This window comes from Dasypus novemcinctus, chromosome 9 (assembly GCF_030445035.2).
Source record: "Dasypus novemcinctus isolate mDasNov1 chromosome 9, mDasNov1.1.hap2, whole genome shotgun sequence".
In the NCBI taxonomy this organism is placed as follows: Eukaryota; Metazoa; Chordata; class Mammalia; order Cingulata; family Dasypodidae; genus Dasypus; species Dasypus novemcinctus.
In genome coordinates this window covers 107,479,661-107,498,481 of record NC_080681.1, presented here as the reverse complement: position 1 = coordinate 107,498,481, position 18,821 = coordinate 107,479,661, and the positions used below count along the sequence as shown (strand labels likewise).

General features: G+C 41.4%; 1 protein-coding gene across 1 annotated transcript in view; it reads left to right on the top strand.

Moving 5' to 3' along the window:
• The window catches only part of STX12 (syntaxin 12), a 50,182-nt gene that overhangs the window by 12,065 nt on the left and 19,296 nt on the right, over window positions 1-18,821 (top strand). Inside the window, exons 2-4 of the mRNA XM_004455712.4 lie at window positions 271-340; window positions 2,106-2,205; window positions 18,668-18,805. Coding sequence (XP_004455769.1) covers window positions 271-340; window positions 2,106-2,205; window positions 18,668-18,805 — 308 coding nt within the window. The remainder of the gene's footprint in view (window positions 1-270; window positions 341-2,105; window positions 2,206-18,667; window positions 18,806-18,821) is intronic.

Sequence of the window (18,821 nt, the reverse complement as noted above, 5' to 3'; positions counted from 1 at the left end):
TGGGTGATCTGGAAAAATTAGTGATTATTCATCATTTCAATAATTATTAGAACATTTTCATTATTTCAATAATAATAAAAAAAACAGACAAATAAGAAAATTCTTCACCTCTCAACCTCTCTCTGCCAAGGTTTTGGTCATACATAGCATGCTTTCTTTTAGTTGCATGTACTTTTTTAGGATATGAAAAGATGCCAGTGATCTGTGAAGTAGGTGCTCATGATGAATGTACATTTCTTTAAAAGAAAATTTTTTCTCCCCTCTCCTCAGCTGCTCAGATTAAGAACTTGATGAGCCAACTAGGAACTAAGCAGGACTCAAGCAAACTACAGGAAAATCTGTGAGTAGCTTCCTAACAAGGTTGGGTTTTGTGAGTGCCCTTTGAGGACATACTCAATGCCCTTGCTGCATAGAAGCTTAGGTTTCAGGTCTTTGTGAAGTCAAAATGAGAGGCAGTGGGACGTGAGTAATAGATCTAGAAGAGGGGCAACAAAATACAGTCATGGGTTGTAATCTCTGCTGACTCTCAAAGTCTTTGAACTCTGGTTCTTTCTTCCCCTGGGTAGTGTAACAGAAGAATTTAGGCAAGTTAAGAAGGGAACCCCTACTACTTAAACTATAATCTTTCTGTAGCATTGCCTAAGTGAGCCTCCTTGTTGGCATAGAACTCGTGATGATCTGCAGAACTGATTGAGTCTAGTTGCAAATATATAATTGAAAATTTATTCAGAATGGCCCAAGGGGAGCCTGAGAGAGAAAAGTAAACTTGTAATAGAGACTCCTGATTCTTTTTATCATATCTTATTGACTACATTTGTGCTTTTAGAAGTTCTGTTCTTCATCTCTAAAATATACTGAACACTTTTCTTTGTTTCCTGTCTCATTTTTTTTTTGTCTCAGACATTTTGAAGTGAGAGAATGACTTACTACTTTGAACTTTTTCCAGTGAGATGTGAAATAGGATAAATGGAAACTGTTAGTATTATCTGAGATGGTCAGGCTCCTGGTTGACTCTCTGTTAAAATAACTTCCCTTACTTATTTATTTTTAAATCCTGGACATCTCTGTGCAATGAAAAATATTAATTAGTACTGTGATTTCTCTGTTCTCCTTTAAAATTTTTGTAGAAATGGCCGGAGAGTAGAAGAAACCAGTTTCACCTAATACATTCCATACTCTTCCCTCTTTATTTTCCTTCCCTTCCTATGTAAGCAACATAGCCTTCTTTGTTTTGTAGAGAAGAGTCAGTCAAGAATAAAGGGTAAGTAGGGAGCCAAGGATAAAAATGCAAAGAATTAGCTTTATGCAAGAACGTGGAAGTAGATTTTTGGAAGTTGTTCTTTAGGGTAGGAAGCTATGCTTTTGATGCACATTTCATCCAACCACCTGGGCCTGGATTCTATCTCTAATCAGTGGACTCTGACTGTGCAGAACTCTTGGGCAATTCAATCTGCAAGTTTTGCAAGGGAGTTCAGTATGTTAAAAATATTAGATTTAGGTGAGGGTGGCAATTGCTCTTTTAATATTTCTATCAGAACTGATGGATATATTTTTCTTTTCTCCCCAGAAGAGATAAATTCCTGATCTTTGCTTCCTACAGCAGGTTTCATTGAGGCAGGTTCATTGTACTCAGTAATGTGAAGATGCCTTCAAGTAGGTTTGACTGAGCAGTATCTCTGGAATTCTGTTTTTTTTTTTTAAGCATTTTGGTATCACTTTACTTTTTAAGGTTGTTTTAGTTTTCGTTTTTTTAGGAGGTCTGGGCTTTTACCTGGGACCTTGTATGTGAGTATAACCACTGAACTATATCAGCTCCCTGTGGAATTTTTTTTTTTTTTTTTTTTACTCAATGGGTCAGTGCTTTTTTGAACCAAGGCCCTTTAGTTCCAGCCCTTCTCTTATTTTGAGATTCAGAATCCAGAGTTGGCTAGGTCCTTGGTTTAGCTGCTTCTGGAATTCTGTTTTGAACCTTGGCATCTAGGAGTCAATTTCTTCAAATGCTCTTTCATTCCCTGCATTGTGAGACACTCTGAAAACAAAATGATGCTGATTATAACAGCTCTCAAGGAGTGAAAATATCTTGAAACATGTCTTTTCTCTCTTAGGCAACAGTTACAACACTCTACAAATCAGCTTGCCAAGGAAACAAATGAATTGCTGAAGGAGTTAGGGTCCTTGCCCCTTCCCTTATCTACTTCAGAACAGGTTGGTATTTTCTTTTTTTTTTTTAATAGGAAAGGATTTTGTTTTAATGGAAAGGCAGTGTATGAAACAGAAATAACTCCCCTGTTGGTACTAGATAGACTTTCTCTGAACATGTTTCCTTATCTGTAAAATGGGGACAATAGAAAGAATGTATGTACCATAACTAGCAAAGTGCCTGGTATTAGTAGGCACTCAATATGTTGTAGTCACTGGTACTATTAATAATAATATATTATATTAATGAGTAGAAAACTCAAAATGAATAACATAATAAGAGTAGATACTGTTATATGAAACTTTTGTTTCATGCTTATATGTGCATATGGTACTGTGTCATGATGTCAGATTCTTACCATGGTACCTGTATTAGTCAGCCAAAGGGGTGCTGATTCAAAGTACCAGAAATCTATTGGCTTTTTTAAAGGGTATTTATTTGGGGAGGAAGCTTACAGTCACAAGGCCCAAAAGAGTCCAATTCGAGGTACTTCCTTACCCAAAGTCTGTTGAAGTGAGATGGCAGGCAATGTCTGCAAGGGTTCAGCCGTCTTCTCTCTTAAGGCTCAGTGGGCCCAGCTTCTTCCGATTTCAGCTGGAGACTGGAGGGCTCGTTTCTTCCTGTACTCAGCTGCTCTGGTCTCTTTATGAGGTCCGCTGTAAACTATCAGGAAAATGGCTCATCTCTCTCCCGAGCCCCAGGATCAAGTTCTCTCTTCTGCTGTGTCTATGGAGCTCTCTCTATACCTGCATATCTTCTCTATGTATCTACTCCTGTGTGAGAGTCTATTTTATCAGCCCACCAAGGGGGTAGGAACTCAACCCTGCATCCCCTAATGACTTGGTCGAATCAAGGCCCTAATCTTGATTTAATCAAGTAACAGGAGAGCCTTTGGATTTAAATTGATCAAAGGGTATCATGCCCAGAGGAACTGACCACTTTACAAACATAATCTATATCTCTTTTTGGAATTCATAAATAATATCAAACTGCCACAGTACTCATCAAAAAAAGTTTGACAAACACTAGTTTTTCATACCTGGCACGCTGTTTAATGAAGCATATGTTCAGTCTTTGGAGTTTGAGTGCCCTCTTGCACAAAAGGAAGGAACAGAACTGCTGAATTCTAGGAAAGATAAGTAGAACTAGATGCTTTGTCATCCTTCTACAAAGTAGGTATGATAAAAGTAATCTTAATGTAATCACCCTTTAGTTATCCATGTATGGACTCTTTGTTTTAGTTGTTACTCATGCTGATATTTCAACTTACAGTGCACCCCTTACCCTCCAGTATCTTGAAATTGTTTCCAAATTGTCCCTTTCTTTTGCCTAACTATGCACTTAGGAAACACTTACTTGTAGACAGTTTTAATAGTAATAAAAAGGAGTCTAAGGGTCTGATGCAAACAGAATGTTGGAAGTACTTAAGAGTTAAATAGTAGCCTAAGCAAACTATAAATAGAAAATTAAATCTATGAAAAAAAATGCATCTAATGTATTCTAAAACCAAATAGAAGTTATTTTTAGATTATGCATGCCATTGTTCCCTTCCATTAGCTTGGATCATTAATAAGACAAAATATAGATCTTCATCACAGTCACACTGGTGAAATATAATTCTATGATTCCCTTCTCCTATTGTGCTGAGTGCTCTTTTTTCCTTTCAACTCTTTCCTCATCTAACTAATTTTAGCCTCATCATCCATCTTTTCTCTACTGTCTTATAAGTCAAACCATATATCCAACTTTCAGTATTTAATTTCCATGCTTAGATCCTATCATCAATGATCTTCTAAGTGGCAGATTCAGTTTTTTATTACTTTTCTCTTTTTTGTTTCTTTGATCCTCTTGCCCATCTTCTTTTTTTTTAAAGATTTATTTTATTTATTTCTCTCCCCTTCCCCCCATTGTCTGCTCTCTGTGTCCATTCGCTTTGTGTACTTCTGTGTCCACTTACATTCTTGTCATGTGGCAGCGGGAAACTCACTTTTTTTTTTCTGTTGCGTCATCTTGCTGCGTCACCTCTCCATGTTTGTGGTGCCACTCCTGGGTGGGCTGTGCTTTTTTCGCACGGGGTGGCTCTCCTTTGGGGTGTACTCCTTGCGCATTGGGCTCCACTATGCAGGGGACACCCCTGTGTGGTATGGCACTCCTTGCACGCATCAGCACTGTGCGTGGGTCAGCTCACCACAAGGGTCAGGAGGCCCTGGGTATCAAACCGTGGACCCTCCATGTAGTAGGCGGGTGCTCTATCAGTTGAGCCACACTGTTTCCCCATCCTATCTTCATTGAAACTTACTTCTTCTTTCCATGATCCCCTTTTGTTTTAGTTTCCTAGGCTGCTCAGAGCAGATACCATAAAATGGACTTTTTTTTAAGATTTATTTATTTATTCCCCTGTGCCCCGAGATAGCTCCTCATCTGTTGGCTCGTTTTACGCTCGTTGTGTGCTTACTATGTCTGCTTGCCTTCTTTAGGAGACACTGGGAACCGAACCCAGGAAATTCCATGTGGGAGGTGGGCACCCAACCACTTGAGCCACATCTGCTCCCTGATCGTTGTGTCTCCTCATTGTGTCAACTCGTTGTCTGCTCATCTTCTTTAGGAGGCACTAGGAACCGAATTTGGGTCTTTCCATGTAGGAGGAGGGTGCCCAACTGCTTGAGCCACATCTGCTACCCTGGATTAGTTTTTAACAGTGGGAATTTATTAACTTACAGTTGAGGCTGTAAGAATGTTCCAGTCAAGGCATCATCAAGACAATGCTTTCTTCCAGAAGACTGGCTGCTGTTGATCTTGGACTCCTGTCACATGGCAAGGCATCTGCTGGCATCTGCTAGTCTCTCCCTTCTCTCTAGGTTTCATTGCTTTCAGCTTCTTGCTTCCATGACTTCCTATCTCTTTTCTGAATTATATTCTCTTATAAAGGACTCTAGTAAGAGGATTAAGACCCACCCTGGAGTCATACCTTAACTGAAGTAACCTCATCAGAGGTCCTACTTACAGTAACATCCACAGGAATGGATTAGCTTTAAGAATATGATTTTCTGGGGTACATACAGTTTCAAATCACCACAACTTTTCTTTTTGTCCCCCAGCTGTGGGGGACATACCAGCTTATTTATCTCTCACTCCAGGATAATCCTCCTCACCTGGCTCTTTATCGTCTTAGAATTGGGCACCCCCTGCCCCCCCTGCCAAGGCTTTGCCATTGATCTTCCAATTCTCATTCTACAATTCTCATTTCTCCCTCAGGGGAGAAATATTTACTTTTATGATTTACTCTGTCGTCATTATGAGCATGATCCCCATATCTTTTTCCACCCCTAATCCCTAAGCCCTTAAATACTTGACCAATACTGGCAAGTCCTAGCCTCACATTCCCTCTTAAATATACTGCCTTCATCTAAAATTTAACATGTCTTATACTGACTTCCTTGTGTTCTACCCAAACCCCTTAACTAAACTGATGATGTGATGGATACTGTAAAAAAAAATTTGTGCTGAGGACCATGATGGTGGCATAAGATGCTCCAGGATGCTGTTCCCCCACAGAAGCTTTGAACAACTAGCAAAATCTAGTAGAGCTATTTTCTTCAAAATGCCAGAAAACAAGTATAGGGTTGCTATAATTGGCAAGTACCAAATCAATAAATTACAGCTTTGAAAACGGTAGGAGAAGCTTGTGGCAATCTCACTGGCTCCTGTCCCACCCTACCTTGGTGTGGCTTTGCTCCCAGTGTGGGTCCCTGGCCCTGTTTGGAGGGTGCAGAATAACCTCTGTGTGCATACTGGGGTGCCCGTATGTCAGTGCCAGTCTATGAGATAGGAAACTCATATCTGGCTCACCCTCCCGGAACTTGCCCTGCAAGCAGAAATAGGGATTAGCTAAAGACTCGTAAGAAACAAGTCAAAGTGGCCTGGGGCAAAATATCACCTGCTTTAAAGTCTTAAAGTAGCACCTAGGAGGGGGAGAAGTCTATTTCATAGGGAGTCAAAGGAGCATTGGAATTCCTATAAATGGGGCGATTCTTTTTTTTTTCAAGTTTTTAAGGGGCACCAGAGATTGAATCTGGGATCTTGTATGTGGGAAGCAGGTGCTCAACCACTGAGCTACATCCGCTCCCTATTCATTTATTTATTTATTTATTTAAAGATTTCTTATTTTTAAAAATTTATTTCTCTCCTCTTCCCTGTCCCGCCTTGTCTGCTCTCTGTGTCCATTCACTGTGGGTTCTTCTGTGTCCACCTGTATTCTTGTCAGTGGCACCAGGAATCTGTGTCTCTTTTTGTTGTGTCATCTTGCTGCGTCAGCTCTCTGTGCGGCTGCGCTTTTTTCATACGGGGCGGCTCTCCTTGAGGGGCACACTCCTTTCCCGTGGGGCTCCCCTATGCGGGGGACACCCCTACATGGCACGGCACTCCTTGCGCGCATCAGCACTGTGTGTGGGCCAGCTCACCACACGGGCCAGGAGGCCCTGGGTTTGAACCCTGGTCCTCCTTTGTGGTAGGCAGATGCTCTATCAGTTGAGCCAGATCCCCTTCCCTATTCATTTATTTTTGAACAACATGGAATTAATCCTTCCAAAGAAATAATGTCCCCTTCAAAGTAGTCCCTATGTCAGGATCTGCTTTGGAGATATCTCCAGAGCTAGCCATAGAGCTGAACCAGCAAGTGCAGCAATCTTATCATTTGGAGTCTTGCTGTGAGTTCTAATCCCAGATTGCTTTACATAACGTATTTCTACTCACAGCTTCTCAGCAATGACTTGGCTGCATCCAAACATCAAATCCATTCTCTGAAATGGAGATTTACTATATCTGAGGATGTGATATTCAAAAGAATAAGCCACTTTCAAATGGATGAGGAAAAAATAGATGAAAGGATCCTGCTCTTGCTCCTTCTTCTTCTTCTTCAATAAATGGGTTTGGGACAACCAGCAATCCAGTCAAAGTCATTCAGTTAGTAAGTGGTTGAGTCAGAATTCAGGCCTCAGCAGGATGGGTCCAGGGTCACACTCTTAACCATAATGTTTCTGCAGAGGTGCCTTCTTCCCTCTCCCTCTTGTCTTCATTGAATATGTGTTTTTTGAGCAACTTTTACTATGCTCGTCACTATAGGATATAATTATAAGACATGCTCCTACCTTCAAGAATTTATGAGTGCCTCTGCCCCTGGTGATGAAGATATAACCATGAATAAGATGGCCTGTGCCCTCATGGAGTTTATCATCTCACACAGGCCAGGTGACCAGGACATAGACTTCCCAGTAGGTGCACAATCACTCAATCAAACCTTCCCAACCTACTTAAATCCATTAACCAATTTGCAGTCATTCGAGTGGGAAGAGAAGAGTCATGTGTGAGGCTCCAGGGATGGGATGATGGAATATTCCCAGTCAGTTGCTCCATGGCTCAGTGGCTTCCTCTGTAAAATGGGTGGTGTTGAATTCACTCACATAGCCGTAAGACAGTGCAGGTCAATAAGGAAATCAGGTCTGGATTCCATTCTCCTGACACTGTGTGACCTTGGGTTAGTCACTTCATCTTTCTGGGCCTAAGTGTCTTCATTGGCCTCTGCCACAGGGCTGAGGCAGGGGTGGGGGTTGATGTGGAATGCACAGACACTGGAGCTGAAGGGGTCTTATGTGCCTGCCCACCCACATGTATGCCATTCAGGCCTTGCCATGCTATCCTTCCCCTGAGGGAATTCTTAAGGCCACAAGCAAGCATAAGAACAAGAGGGAGCCTCAGGAAAGAGGGAGAAAACTCTGTACTTCACATTGCCATGGGATGATCTTCCTGATGAGAGGGCTAAACTTTGAAGGAAAGCACCAGCCAAGGCAGAGCCAATTTACAAAGATTCTGAAAGGTGTTTTTGCATTGATTTGTTTTGTTAGCTCCTGGCACTCAAGGAAATCTCTGTCATATCACTAGCAGGAATACAGATTTAAGGAACAGACAGTTTAAGGCCTAAATCCCAAAGTTAACACTTTAAAATATTAAAATGTACAGTGTGTAACCAAATATAAGACAAAATAAGAAACAGGAAATGATAGCCTTGCCAAAGGAATCAGATAAAAGTCCAGAAACTATCAATGAAGAATACCATGCTTTGGAGACATACCGGACAAAGACTTAAAAAAAATGATCCTCGTTTGCTCAAGGATATAAAGGAAAACACAGAGAAAAAAACTAAAGGATATCATGAAAACAATAAATGAACAATATGACAATCTCAATAAAGAGGTAGACATTTTAAAAAGGAACCAAACATTACTGGAGTTGAAGACCTCAATAACTGAAATGAAAAATTCCCTAGAGGGTTTCAACAGCAGTTTGGAGCTACCAGAAGAAATAACCAGGGACCTGGAAGACAAGACAATTGAAATGATTCAAAGTGAAGAGCCAAGGGAAGCAGATTTGGCTCAATGGATAGAGCATCTGCCTACCATATGGGAGGTCCAGAGTTCAAACCCAGGGCCTCCTGACCCATGTGGTGAGCTGGCCGACATATAGTGCTGATGCATGCAAGGAGTGCTGTGCCATAAAGGAGTCTTCCCCGCGTAGGGGAGCCCCATGTGCAAGGAGTGCACCCCTCAAGGAGAGCCACCCAATGTGAAAAAAGTGCAGCCTGCCCAGAAGTGGTGCTGCACCCATAGAGAGCTGGCACAGCAAGATGAAGCAACAAAAAAGACACAGATTCCTGGTGCTGCTGACAAGAATGCAAGCGGATGCAGAAGAACACAGAGCGAATGGACACAGAGAGCAGACAGCTTGGGGGGTGGGGGGGAGGAGAAATTTTTTAAAAAAAAGCCAAAAGAAAAAAGGATGGAAAAAAAAGTGAACAGAGCCTAAGAGATCTATGGGACACCATCGAGTATATTAATATACTTATTATGAGAGTCCCAGAAGAAGAATAAAGAGAGAAAGGGACAGAAGAAGGAATATTCAAAGAAATAATAGTGGAAAACTTCCTAAATTTAATAAAGCCATGAGTATTTACTTTCAAGAAGCCCAGTGAACCCCCAAACAGGATAAACTTGAGAAGAACTATGCCCAGACATATAGGAGTCAAACTGTTGAATGCTAAGAATAAGGAGAGAGTGAAAAGCTGCAAGAGAAAAACAGCATATTATGTACAAGGGAGTTCCAATAAGTTTAAGTGCCAATTTCATCAGAAACCATGGAGGCAAAATTTAGGCAGTGGGATGAAATATTTAAAGTGCTGAAAGAAAACAATTGCCAACCAAGAATTTTATACGAGACTGTCTCTTAAAAGTGAGGAAAGATAAAGACATTCCCAAATAAACAAAAGCCAAAGGGGTTCATCACCACTATACCTGTCCAACAAGCAGTGCCAAAGGGAGTTCTTCAGACGGAAAAGAAAGGCCACTAGACAGTGGATCCGAGTGGAATAAAGAACTCTGGGTAATTATATATGCCAGTACTATCGCATTGTTTTTTTTGGTAATGTAACTCCACTTTTTGCTTTTTATAAGTTCGAAAATGCAAGTGCATAAAAAGTAATGATAAATCCATGGTTTTGGACTACAATATATAAAGATAAAATTTGTAACAAGTGCAACAGGAAAGTGGGGGTTTGGAGAGGTTTAGGAATAGTATATGTATATGCTGGTGAAGTTAAGTTGTATTAAATCAAACATGATCGTTATGGATTTAGGATGCTAAATTTAAGTCCTATGGTCACTACAAATAAAATATATGAAAAATATATACAGAAAGAAATGAGAAAGGGCTCCAAATGGAACAATACAAAACATCAGATAAATATGAAAGTAGGCATTAACAGAAGAAATGAGGGGCAAAAAAGGTATGATAATACTGTTTTTAGTTTCCTAGGTTGCTGAAAGCAATTACCATTAAATGGCTTTGCTGGAACAATGGGAATTTAATAGCTTACAGTTTGAGGCCATGAGAATGTCCAGATTAAGGCATCATCAAGGCAATACTTTCTTCCCAAAGACTGGCTGCTGCTGATTCTTTGCTCCTCTGCCTCATGGCAAATCACATGGCGAAATGTGCTTGTCTTTCCCTTCTCTTTGGGGTTTTGTTTACTTCACCTTCTTGCTTTCATGGCTCGCTCGCTCTCTCTTTCTCCTTTCTCTCCCTCTTCAGTCTGTTTATAAAGAACTCCAGGAAGAGGATTAAGACCCATCCTGAATGAGGTGGGTCATACCTTAACTGAAGTAGCCTCATCAAAAGGTCCTACTTGGGGAGCAGATGTGGCTCAAGCCGTTGAGCACTTGCTTACCACATGGGAGGTCCCAGGTTCAGTCCCCAGTGCCTCCTGAAAACAAAAACAAATAATCAGCAAACAAATGAAAGTATCAACCCAGGGGAGCCCAATGTGGTTCAGTGGTTGAGCGCCAGCTTCCTGCATACGAGGTCCCAGATTCAATCCCCAGCCCCAAAACCTCAAAAAAAAAAAAAAAAAGAAAGAAAGAAAAAAAAAGATCCTACTTATAATGACTGGGTAAACATCCATAGGAATGGGTTAAATTTAAGAACATATCTTTCAGGGTACATACAGCTTCACACCATCACACACACAAAGAACAAATAGCAAAATGACCCAAGAAAGCCTACATTATAAGTAGTATTTTAAATGTAAATGGATCAAAATCTCCAGTCAGAAGGCAGAGATTGGCAAAATGGATAAAAAGCATGAACCACCTATAATCTATATACCATTTACAAAAGACTCACCCTAAATGCAGAGATACAAGTAGGTTGAAGGTGAAAGGATGGAAAAAAAATACCATGCAAATAGTAACTAAAAGAGAGCTGTAGCTACACTAATAACAGATAAAATAGACGATGTTAAAAACAGGTATGAGGGACAAAGAAGGTCATTATATAATGACAAAGGGGCAATTCAACAAGTAGACATGACAGTTATATATGCACCTAGTGGCAGAGGCCCTAAATATACTGTTTCAGTTTCCTAGGTTGCTTAAAGCAAATACCATGAAATGGGTCAGATTAAACAATAGAAATTTTTTTGCTCACAGTTTTGAGGCCAGGAGAGTGTCCAAATCAAGGTATCATCAAGGTGATGCTTTCTTCCTGAAGACCAGTATTCCGGGGCTGGCTACTGGCGATCCTGGCTCTTCTGTCACATGGCAGGGCACATGGCTGCATCTGCCAGTCTCTCCTTTCTCTTTTGGGTTTTGTGATTTCAGATGGACTCTTAAACAACAATGAATCAAAGAAGAAATTACAAGGCAGATTCAAAAATATCTTGAGTCAAATGAAAACAAAAACAACATATCAAAACTTATGGGATGCAGGAAAAAAAAAAAAGTCAGTGCTCAAAGGGTGATCTATAGCTCTAAATGCTTATATTAAAAAAAAAAATTAAGATCTCAAATCAGAAACCTAACCTCACAAGTGGAGGATCTAGAAAAAGAAGAGCAAACTTACACCAAAGCAAGCAGAAGGAAGGAACTAACAAATATTAAAGTGGAGATAAATAGAGAATGAAAAAAAAACGATAGAAATGACAAAACCAAAGTTGGTTCTTTTAAAAGATCAGTAAAATGGACAAACTTTTGAAAAAAGAGAAGACATAAATAACAAATTATAAACGAAAGGGGGGATATTACTATTTTTTTTTAAGATTTATTTTTATTTCTTTCCCCTTCCCCACCCCAACCTACAGTTGTCTGCTTTCTGTGTCCATTCACTGCGTGTTCTTCTATGCCCACCTGTATTCTTGTCAGTGGCACCAGGAATCCATGTCTCTTGTTGTTGCATCATCTTGCTACATCAGCTTTTCATGTATCATCTTGCTACATCAGCTTTTCATGTGTGTGGTGCCATTTCTGGGCAGGCTGTACTTTTTTTGTGCTGGGCGGCTCTCCTTACGGGGCACAGTCCTTGCATGTGGGGCTCCCCTACGCGGGGGACACCCCTGCTGGCACAGCACTCCTTGCACGCATCAGCACTGTTAATGGGCCAGCTCACCACATGGGTCAGGAGGCCCTGGGTTTGAACCTTGGACCTCTCATGTGGTAGGCAGACGCCCTATCCGTTGGGCCAAATCCGCTTTCTGGGACATTACTATTAACCCCATAGAAATAAAGAGGATTTTAAGAGAAGACCGTGAACAACTGTATACCAACAAGTAGATAACCTAGATGAAATGGAAAAATTCCTAGAAACAAATTCCACACACTGACATGACACAAAAAGAAATAGAACCTGGGTTTGATCCCTGGGGCTTCCTGGTAAAAAAAGAAAAAGAAAGCATGCCTGCGTGGTGAGTCAGTGCCTGCATGGTGAGCCGAGTGCCCACGCGGCAAGGCAGTACCTGCGCAGCGAGATGAGTGTCCACATGGCGAGTTGAGTGCCTCCGTGGTGAGCCAGTGCCTAAGCAAGTGAGTCACGGAGCAAGATAATGATGCAACAAAAGAGAGATGAAGGGGAAAGTCAAAGTGAAGCCCAGCAGACACCAGGAACTAAGGTGGCGCAAGTGACGGAACCTCTCTCCACATCAGAGGTCCTCAGGATCGAATCCCAGTGAGTCCTAGAGGAGAAAAAAATGAGAAGAGAAGACAAAAAGAGAAATAGATACAGGAACTCACCCAGCAAATGGGCACAGCTAAAACAGTAGGGTGGGGAGAGGAGGAAGGGGGGAATAAAAAAGAAATAGAAGATCTCAGCAAACCAATAATAAGCAAATAGATTGAACCAGTAATCAAAGATCTCCCAACAAATAAAAGTCCAGCCTTCACTGGTGAATTTTACCAAACATTTCAAGAAGCATTAACACCAATTCTGCTCAAACTCTTCAAAAAAGTTGAAGAGGAAGGAATACTCCCTAACTCATTCTGTGAGGCCAGTATCACCCTAAAACTGATAAGGTTTAATCAGAGTGTATAATGAAATCTAACAAATCAACAGCAAAAAGACAATCCAGTTAAAAAATGGACAAAAACTAGAATAGACATTTCTCCAAAGAAGATATATAATGGCCAATATATACATGAAAAGATGCTCAACATCTGTTTTAGTTTCCTAAGTTGCTCAAGCAAATACCATGAAATGGTTCAACATGAACAATGGGAATTTATTTTGCCCATGGTTTTGAGGACGGGAAAGTGACCTAATCAAGGCATTATCAAGGTCATGCTTTCTTCCTGAAGACTTGGAATTCTGAGACTGGTTGCCTCCAATCCTTGGTTCCTCTGTCACATGTCATGGCATATGACTGTCTCTTGGTCTCTTCTGGGTTCATTTTAGCTTCTGGCTGCTTTCTCTTTGGCTTTCTCTTTCTTTGACTGAATTTCATCCTCTTATAAAGGACTCTAGTAATAGGGTTAGGACCTATCCTTATTGAAGTGGGTCACATCTTAACTAAGTAGCCTCATCAAGAGGTACTTAAAATGGGTTCACAGGAATGTATTAACCTGAAGAATGTGTTTTTCTGGGGTACATACAGCTTCAAACCCACCTTTCCCAAAACGACTTGGCCTGTGGTACCTCATGTCATCTTTAGTCACTCCCTCAAGCCCACCTTCCCCAGGTGGTATAAAACCCCAATGCCCATTTTGTTCAGGGACTCTAATCTGAGGCTAGCCTCCAGTCTTCTTGCTGGCTGACCACACAATAAACTCTTTTCTTAAAATCAAAAAAAGAGGCTGAGGTCCTGGAGTTTGAAACGGAAGGAACACAGAGGCACACACAGAGGCTTCCTAGGGCTGGACCCATGGAGCACCCACAGCTAAGGAGATGAGCCCTGCCACATGACTGAGTGCCACGTGGCAGGATGCCAGGATCACTAGTAAAGCTGACTGGTGAGAAAGTATCTTTGATTGTACCTTAATTTCAACATTTCATAGCCTCAGAACTGTGAGCTTTTACCCTAAATAAAATACCCATTATAAAAGCCAGCCCAAGGAAGCGGACTTGGCCCAGTGGTTAGGGCGTTCGTCTACCACATGGGAGGTCCGTGGTTCAAACCCCGGGCCTCTTTGACCCATGTGGAGCTGGCCCACGCGCAGTGCTGATGCGTGCAAAGAGTGCCGTGCCACGCAGGGGTGTCCCCGCGTAGGGAGCCCCATGCGCAAGGAGTGTGCCCCATAAGGAGAGCCACCCAGTGCGAAAGAAAGTTCAGCCTGCCCAGGAATGGCACCACGCACACAGCTGAAACAAGATGACGCAACAAAAAGAAACACAGATTCCACCGCCCCCCCCCCAGTTGTCTGCTCTCTATGTCCATTCGCTCTGTGTTCTTCTGCATCCACTTGCATTCTTGTCAGCAGCACCAGGAATCTGTGTCTTTTTTGTAGCGTCATCTTGCTGTGCCAGCTCTCTGTGTGTGCTGCACCGCTTCTGGGCAGGCTGCACTTTTTTCACATCGGGTGGCTCTCCTTGAGGGGCGCACTCCTTGCACATGGGGCTCCCCTACGCGGGGAACACTCCTTTATGGCACAGCACTCCTTGCATGCATCAGCATTATATGTGGGCCAGCTCACCACATGGGTCAGGAGGCCCTGGGTTTGAACTCTGGACCTCCCATATGGTAGGCAGATTCCCGTGCTGCTGACAACAACAGAAGCGGACAAAGAAGAACACACAGCAAATAGACACAGAGAACAGACAACTGCATCCCATGCAGGGATGGGGTCCCTCTCCTGGTCTGAGATGTCCCAATTCCAGACCTAAACTTCCACACTTTTCCTCTTGAAGCCATTTTTCCTTGAAGCTCTCGCCTCCCTGTTCCTTTTAGTCCAGGCTGATGGCAGTTTTATTCATACAGATCTCACAAATAGCTCATTGGTTTTGCTTGCAGTTCACAGAGATCCAAGCCATCAGATAGTAAGACTTTCCACAAGTCCTTCCTGGGTAACTGTATTTCCCATCCTGACTCACAAGTTCTAGGTTTAGCTAAGTCCTCACATGGAGCACTATCCTCTGGGGGCTTGTTTTCCAAAGTTCAGGTTTTCCCAAACCATCATTTCTGGTTTCTTTTTGCCCAGCAATTCAGTTCTCAGCATATCTCTTTGCTCTCTTGTTTTGCTATAAGCTGCAAGGAGAAGCCAGCCTGCATTTTTCACATTTGGAAATCTCAGGCAAATGACAAGCTTATCATTTTCAAATTTTGCCATCCATCTAACATCAGGAGTCAATTTTGCCAAGTTCTCTGCCACTTTAAATAAAGCAAGGATCACTTTCCATCTGGTCAGCATTTCTAAGTCCTCATGAGAAATAACTTTAGAGTCCATATTCCTACCAATGGTCTCTTCAAAGCAATCTAGGCCTTTTCTATCAAGCATCTCATAGTTGCTCCAAAAAATACTTACCCATTTATAAGCCATTCCAACATTTTTGGCATTTGCAAGCAGCATGATGCCGTTCTTCTGGTACAGATTTCTGCCTTAGTTTGCCTATGAGCTCTCCATGCAAAGTACCAGAAATCAGTTCACTTGTGGAATGTTTATGTGGGTAAAAGCTTATAGTTCCAAGGCTGCGAAATGCCCAAATCGAGGCACCATCAGAGATGCGTTTTCACAAAAGTCAGCTACTATTGAGATTCTGGGGTCCTGTTACTTGATGAAGATGGCCCCCAATCTCTACAGAGGTCCCTGCCTTCTCCTCCATAATCTACCACCTCTTGGAGCTCAGCTGTGGGCAGCCAGGCATAGGGCTTATCTCTTACCTGGCCTCCTCTCTTAGTCTCAGCTGCTCTGCTTTCTTCCTGAGTTCAACTGTGAACTATCAGGCACATAGCGCATCTCTTCAGCCTTCAGCTACGCCGTGGGCCCAGCCTCTTGCAGGCTTTGGTTCCAGACTCTAGGACCTCTCCCAGTCTTCTCTGTTTTCCTGCAGTCCTCTCTCTCAAATGTCAGGGTCAGTAAGGTAGCTTCCTTTTCCATCTGTCTCTGTCTCTCTCTCTCTCTCTGTCTCCACTTATATCAGACCCAGTAAGAGGATGGAGATTCAACCTGAGTCACACCTCACTTACATAGTCCGGTGAATCAAAAGTATCCCACACCCACAGGAACGGATTAGTTCAAAAGCATGATCATTCCTTTTTGGGAGTCACCAAATTCAAGCTATCACAGGGGATTATATGGGAGTTCTGCATGTTTTTGTAATCCTACGACTTCTCTAATTAAAAAAAAAATTGTGCCCCAATATTCCCACTTAGGCAAGTTTGTCCTAAGGGAAAAAAATTCGGAAGAAAAAAGATAAACTGTATATACTCTGGATCCAAATTTCCTGGGTTTCAATTCTACATCTTCCACTTATTGTGTAACCTTGGGAAAATTAGTTAATTTCTCTGTTCCTTGGTTTTCTTATCTGTAAAGTAGGACCTATAATAATACGTTATAGGGAAACGGACTTGGCCCAGTGGTTAGGGCGTCTTTCTACCACATGGGAGGTCCGCGGTTCAAACCCCGGGCCTCCTTGACCCGTGTGCAGCTGGCCCACGCGCAGTGCTGATGCGCGCAAGGAGTGCCCTGCCACGCAGGGGTGTCCCCCACATAGGGGAGCCCACGTGCAAGGATTGTAACCCGTAAGGAGAGCCACCCTGTGCGAAAGAAAGCGCAGCCTGCCTGGGAGTGGCGCTGCACACACAAAGAGCTGACACAACAAGATGACACAACTAAAATACGGATTCCTGGTGCCACTGACAAGAATGCAAGTGGACACAGAAGAACACACAGCAAATGGACACAGAGAACAGACAACGGGGGGTTGGGGGGGGGGAAGGGGAGAGAAACAAACAAAAAATAAATCTTAAATAATAATAATGATAATAATACGTTATAGGTTGTTGCATGGATTAAATGAGTTATTATATAAAGCACTTAAAACAGTACTGATATATGGTAAGCTCTGTATAAGTATTAGTTGTTACAATAGGGTTCACTTTAGCTTTGTTTATAGTAGTTAAAACTGGGAACAATCTAACAGGAATGCTTAAGTAAAATTTACTGTATTATCTTAATGGTATATTATGTATCAAAGTTCATAAGTTTAAGGGTTTGGTGACATAGAATATATTTATGATATATTTAAAAGAATATTTTTGGATAAGATTGGGAAACAATGTCTTTTTCCCCTTTATTATTGTTATTTTGTTTATGCAACAAATAAAAATCCCAGAAAGAGTAAAAATGTTTCTCATCTAAATTTTTATTCAATATTACCGTCATTCTCCTTGGCTTGAATTTTGAGTGAATCTTGTCTTTATGCCTTTTCCCCCACAGCCAGTCATTGTTATAATGTTTCTTAAATTCATTTCCTGTGTTCCCTCTATGGATTCCATGTCCTCCTAGTATTAAACCTAGACTATTAAAGAAATCTTTCTGACTTCACTTTTCAATTCCATTTCGTACACTATCACATAATAATCTTTCCATTTTGTACCCATCATGTTCCCTGCTTGAAAATCTTTGTTGTGTTTTGTTCTTTAGAGGTTGAACCCCAGACTCTTTAGCCTAACATTTAGGATCTGCTATGGTAGCCCCTTTCCTGTCTTTCCAGTTTTATCTTTTAGTATTCCAAGAATAAACCTCTGGTTCCATCCAAACTGTCTCCTTATAGATGCCCTTCAAATTTCTGCCACCATGCCTTTGCTCTTACTATTCTCTTGCTTGAATTTGTTTTATCCCTTCTAATTCATGCTTTACTTTCCCTTCCTCTTATGGCCTTTCTTGACCTCTTGAGTCTTCACTGATAATTCCTGCCTCTGAAGTCCTATAGTACTAATTAGGTATAGAAATTACTCATAATGATTTTGTTACTTATATGTCTATTCTTTATCTACAAATAGTTGGTGAGCTGCTTGAGGTCAGGGATGAGTTTTTAGTCTGTGTTCTCAGCACACAGCAGGTGCTCTCAATATGTATTTGTTGAGACATAGAAACAGCAAGCTTGGTAAAGGTATCCTGTAGATATACAAAGTAGTTTGCAGTTTTTCAAAGATTTTAAATCTCATTATTCCATATTTATTTGGAAAGCTGTGAATGCAGTATTGATGAATATAGTTTTGATAAAAGAGGTTGACAAGAAACCAATCTCTCTTTGAGTTCAACCTGAGTATTTATTTTGCTTTTAGATTCTCCAGGTCACCAAAATTCTGAATTTCAATTCCCTCTGAGATTACTTTACAAAGTTTATGACACCTACTTCCCAGGTTTGTCAGAATGAAAGAAGGAAGATGCTGACTTGGCACGTAGTATTAACCAGGATGTGAGCTAACAAAGAGCAAATTCATTGATTTGAGGAAGTCTATTTCAGAGGAATTTTTCCTAGTTGGAAATTCTTGGGGTGGGGGAGATGGTGTGATTTTTTTATTTGGTTTTTTTTTTTCCTCTTCTTTTTTTCCCCCCTTTTTCTTTTAGGGTGGGTAATTTTCCTTTAATGGGAATTTAAACTAAATGAGTCTGGGTTAATATGAAATTTCAAGTTCTTGTTTACTTTTCTTAGCGCCTGCAGAAACTTCAGAAGGAACGGCTCATGAATGACTTCTCTGCAGCCTTAAATAATTTCCAGGCTGTGCAGAGAAGGGTATCTGAAAAGGAAAAGGAGAGTATTGCAAGAGCAAGAGCTGGATCTCGTCTTTGTGTAAGTTTTTTTCCCA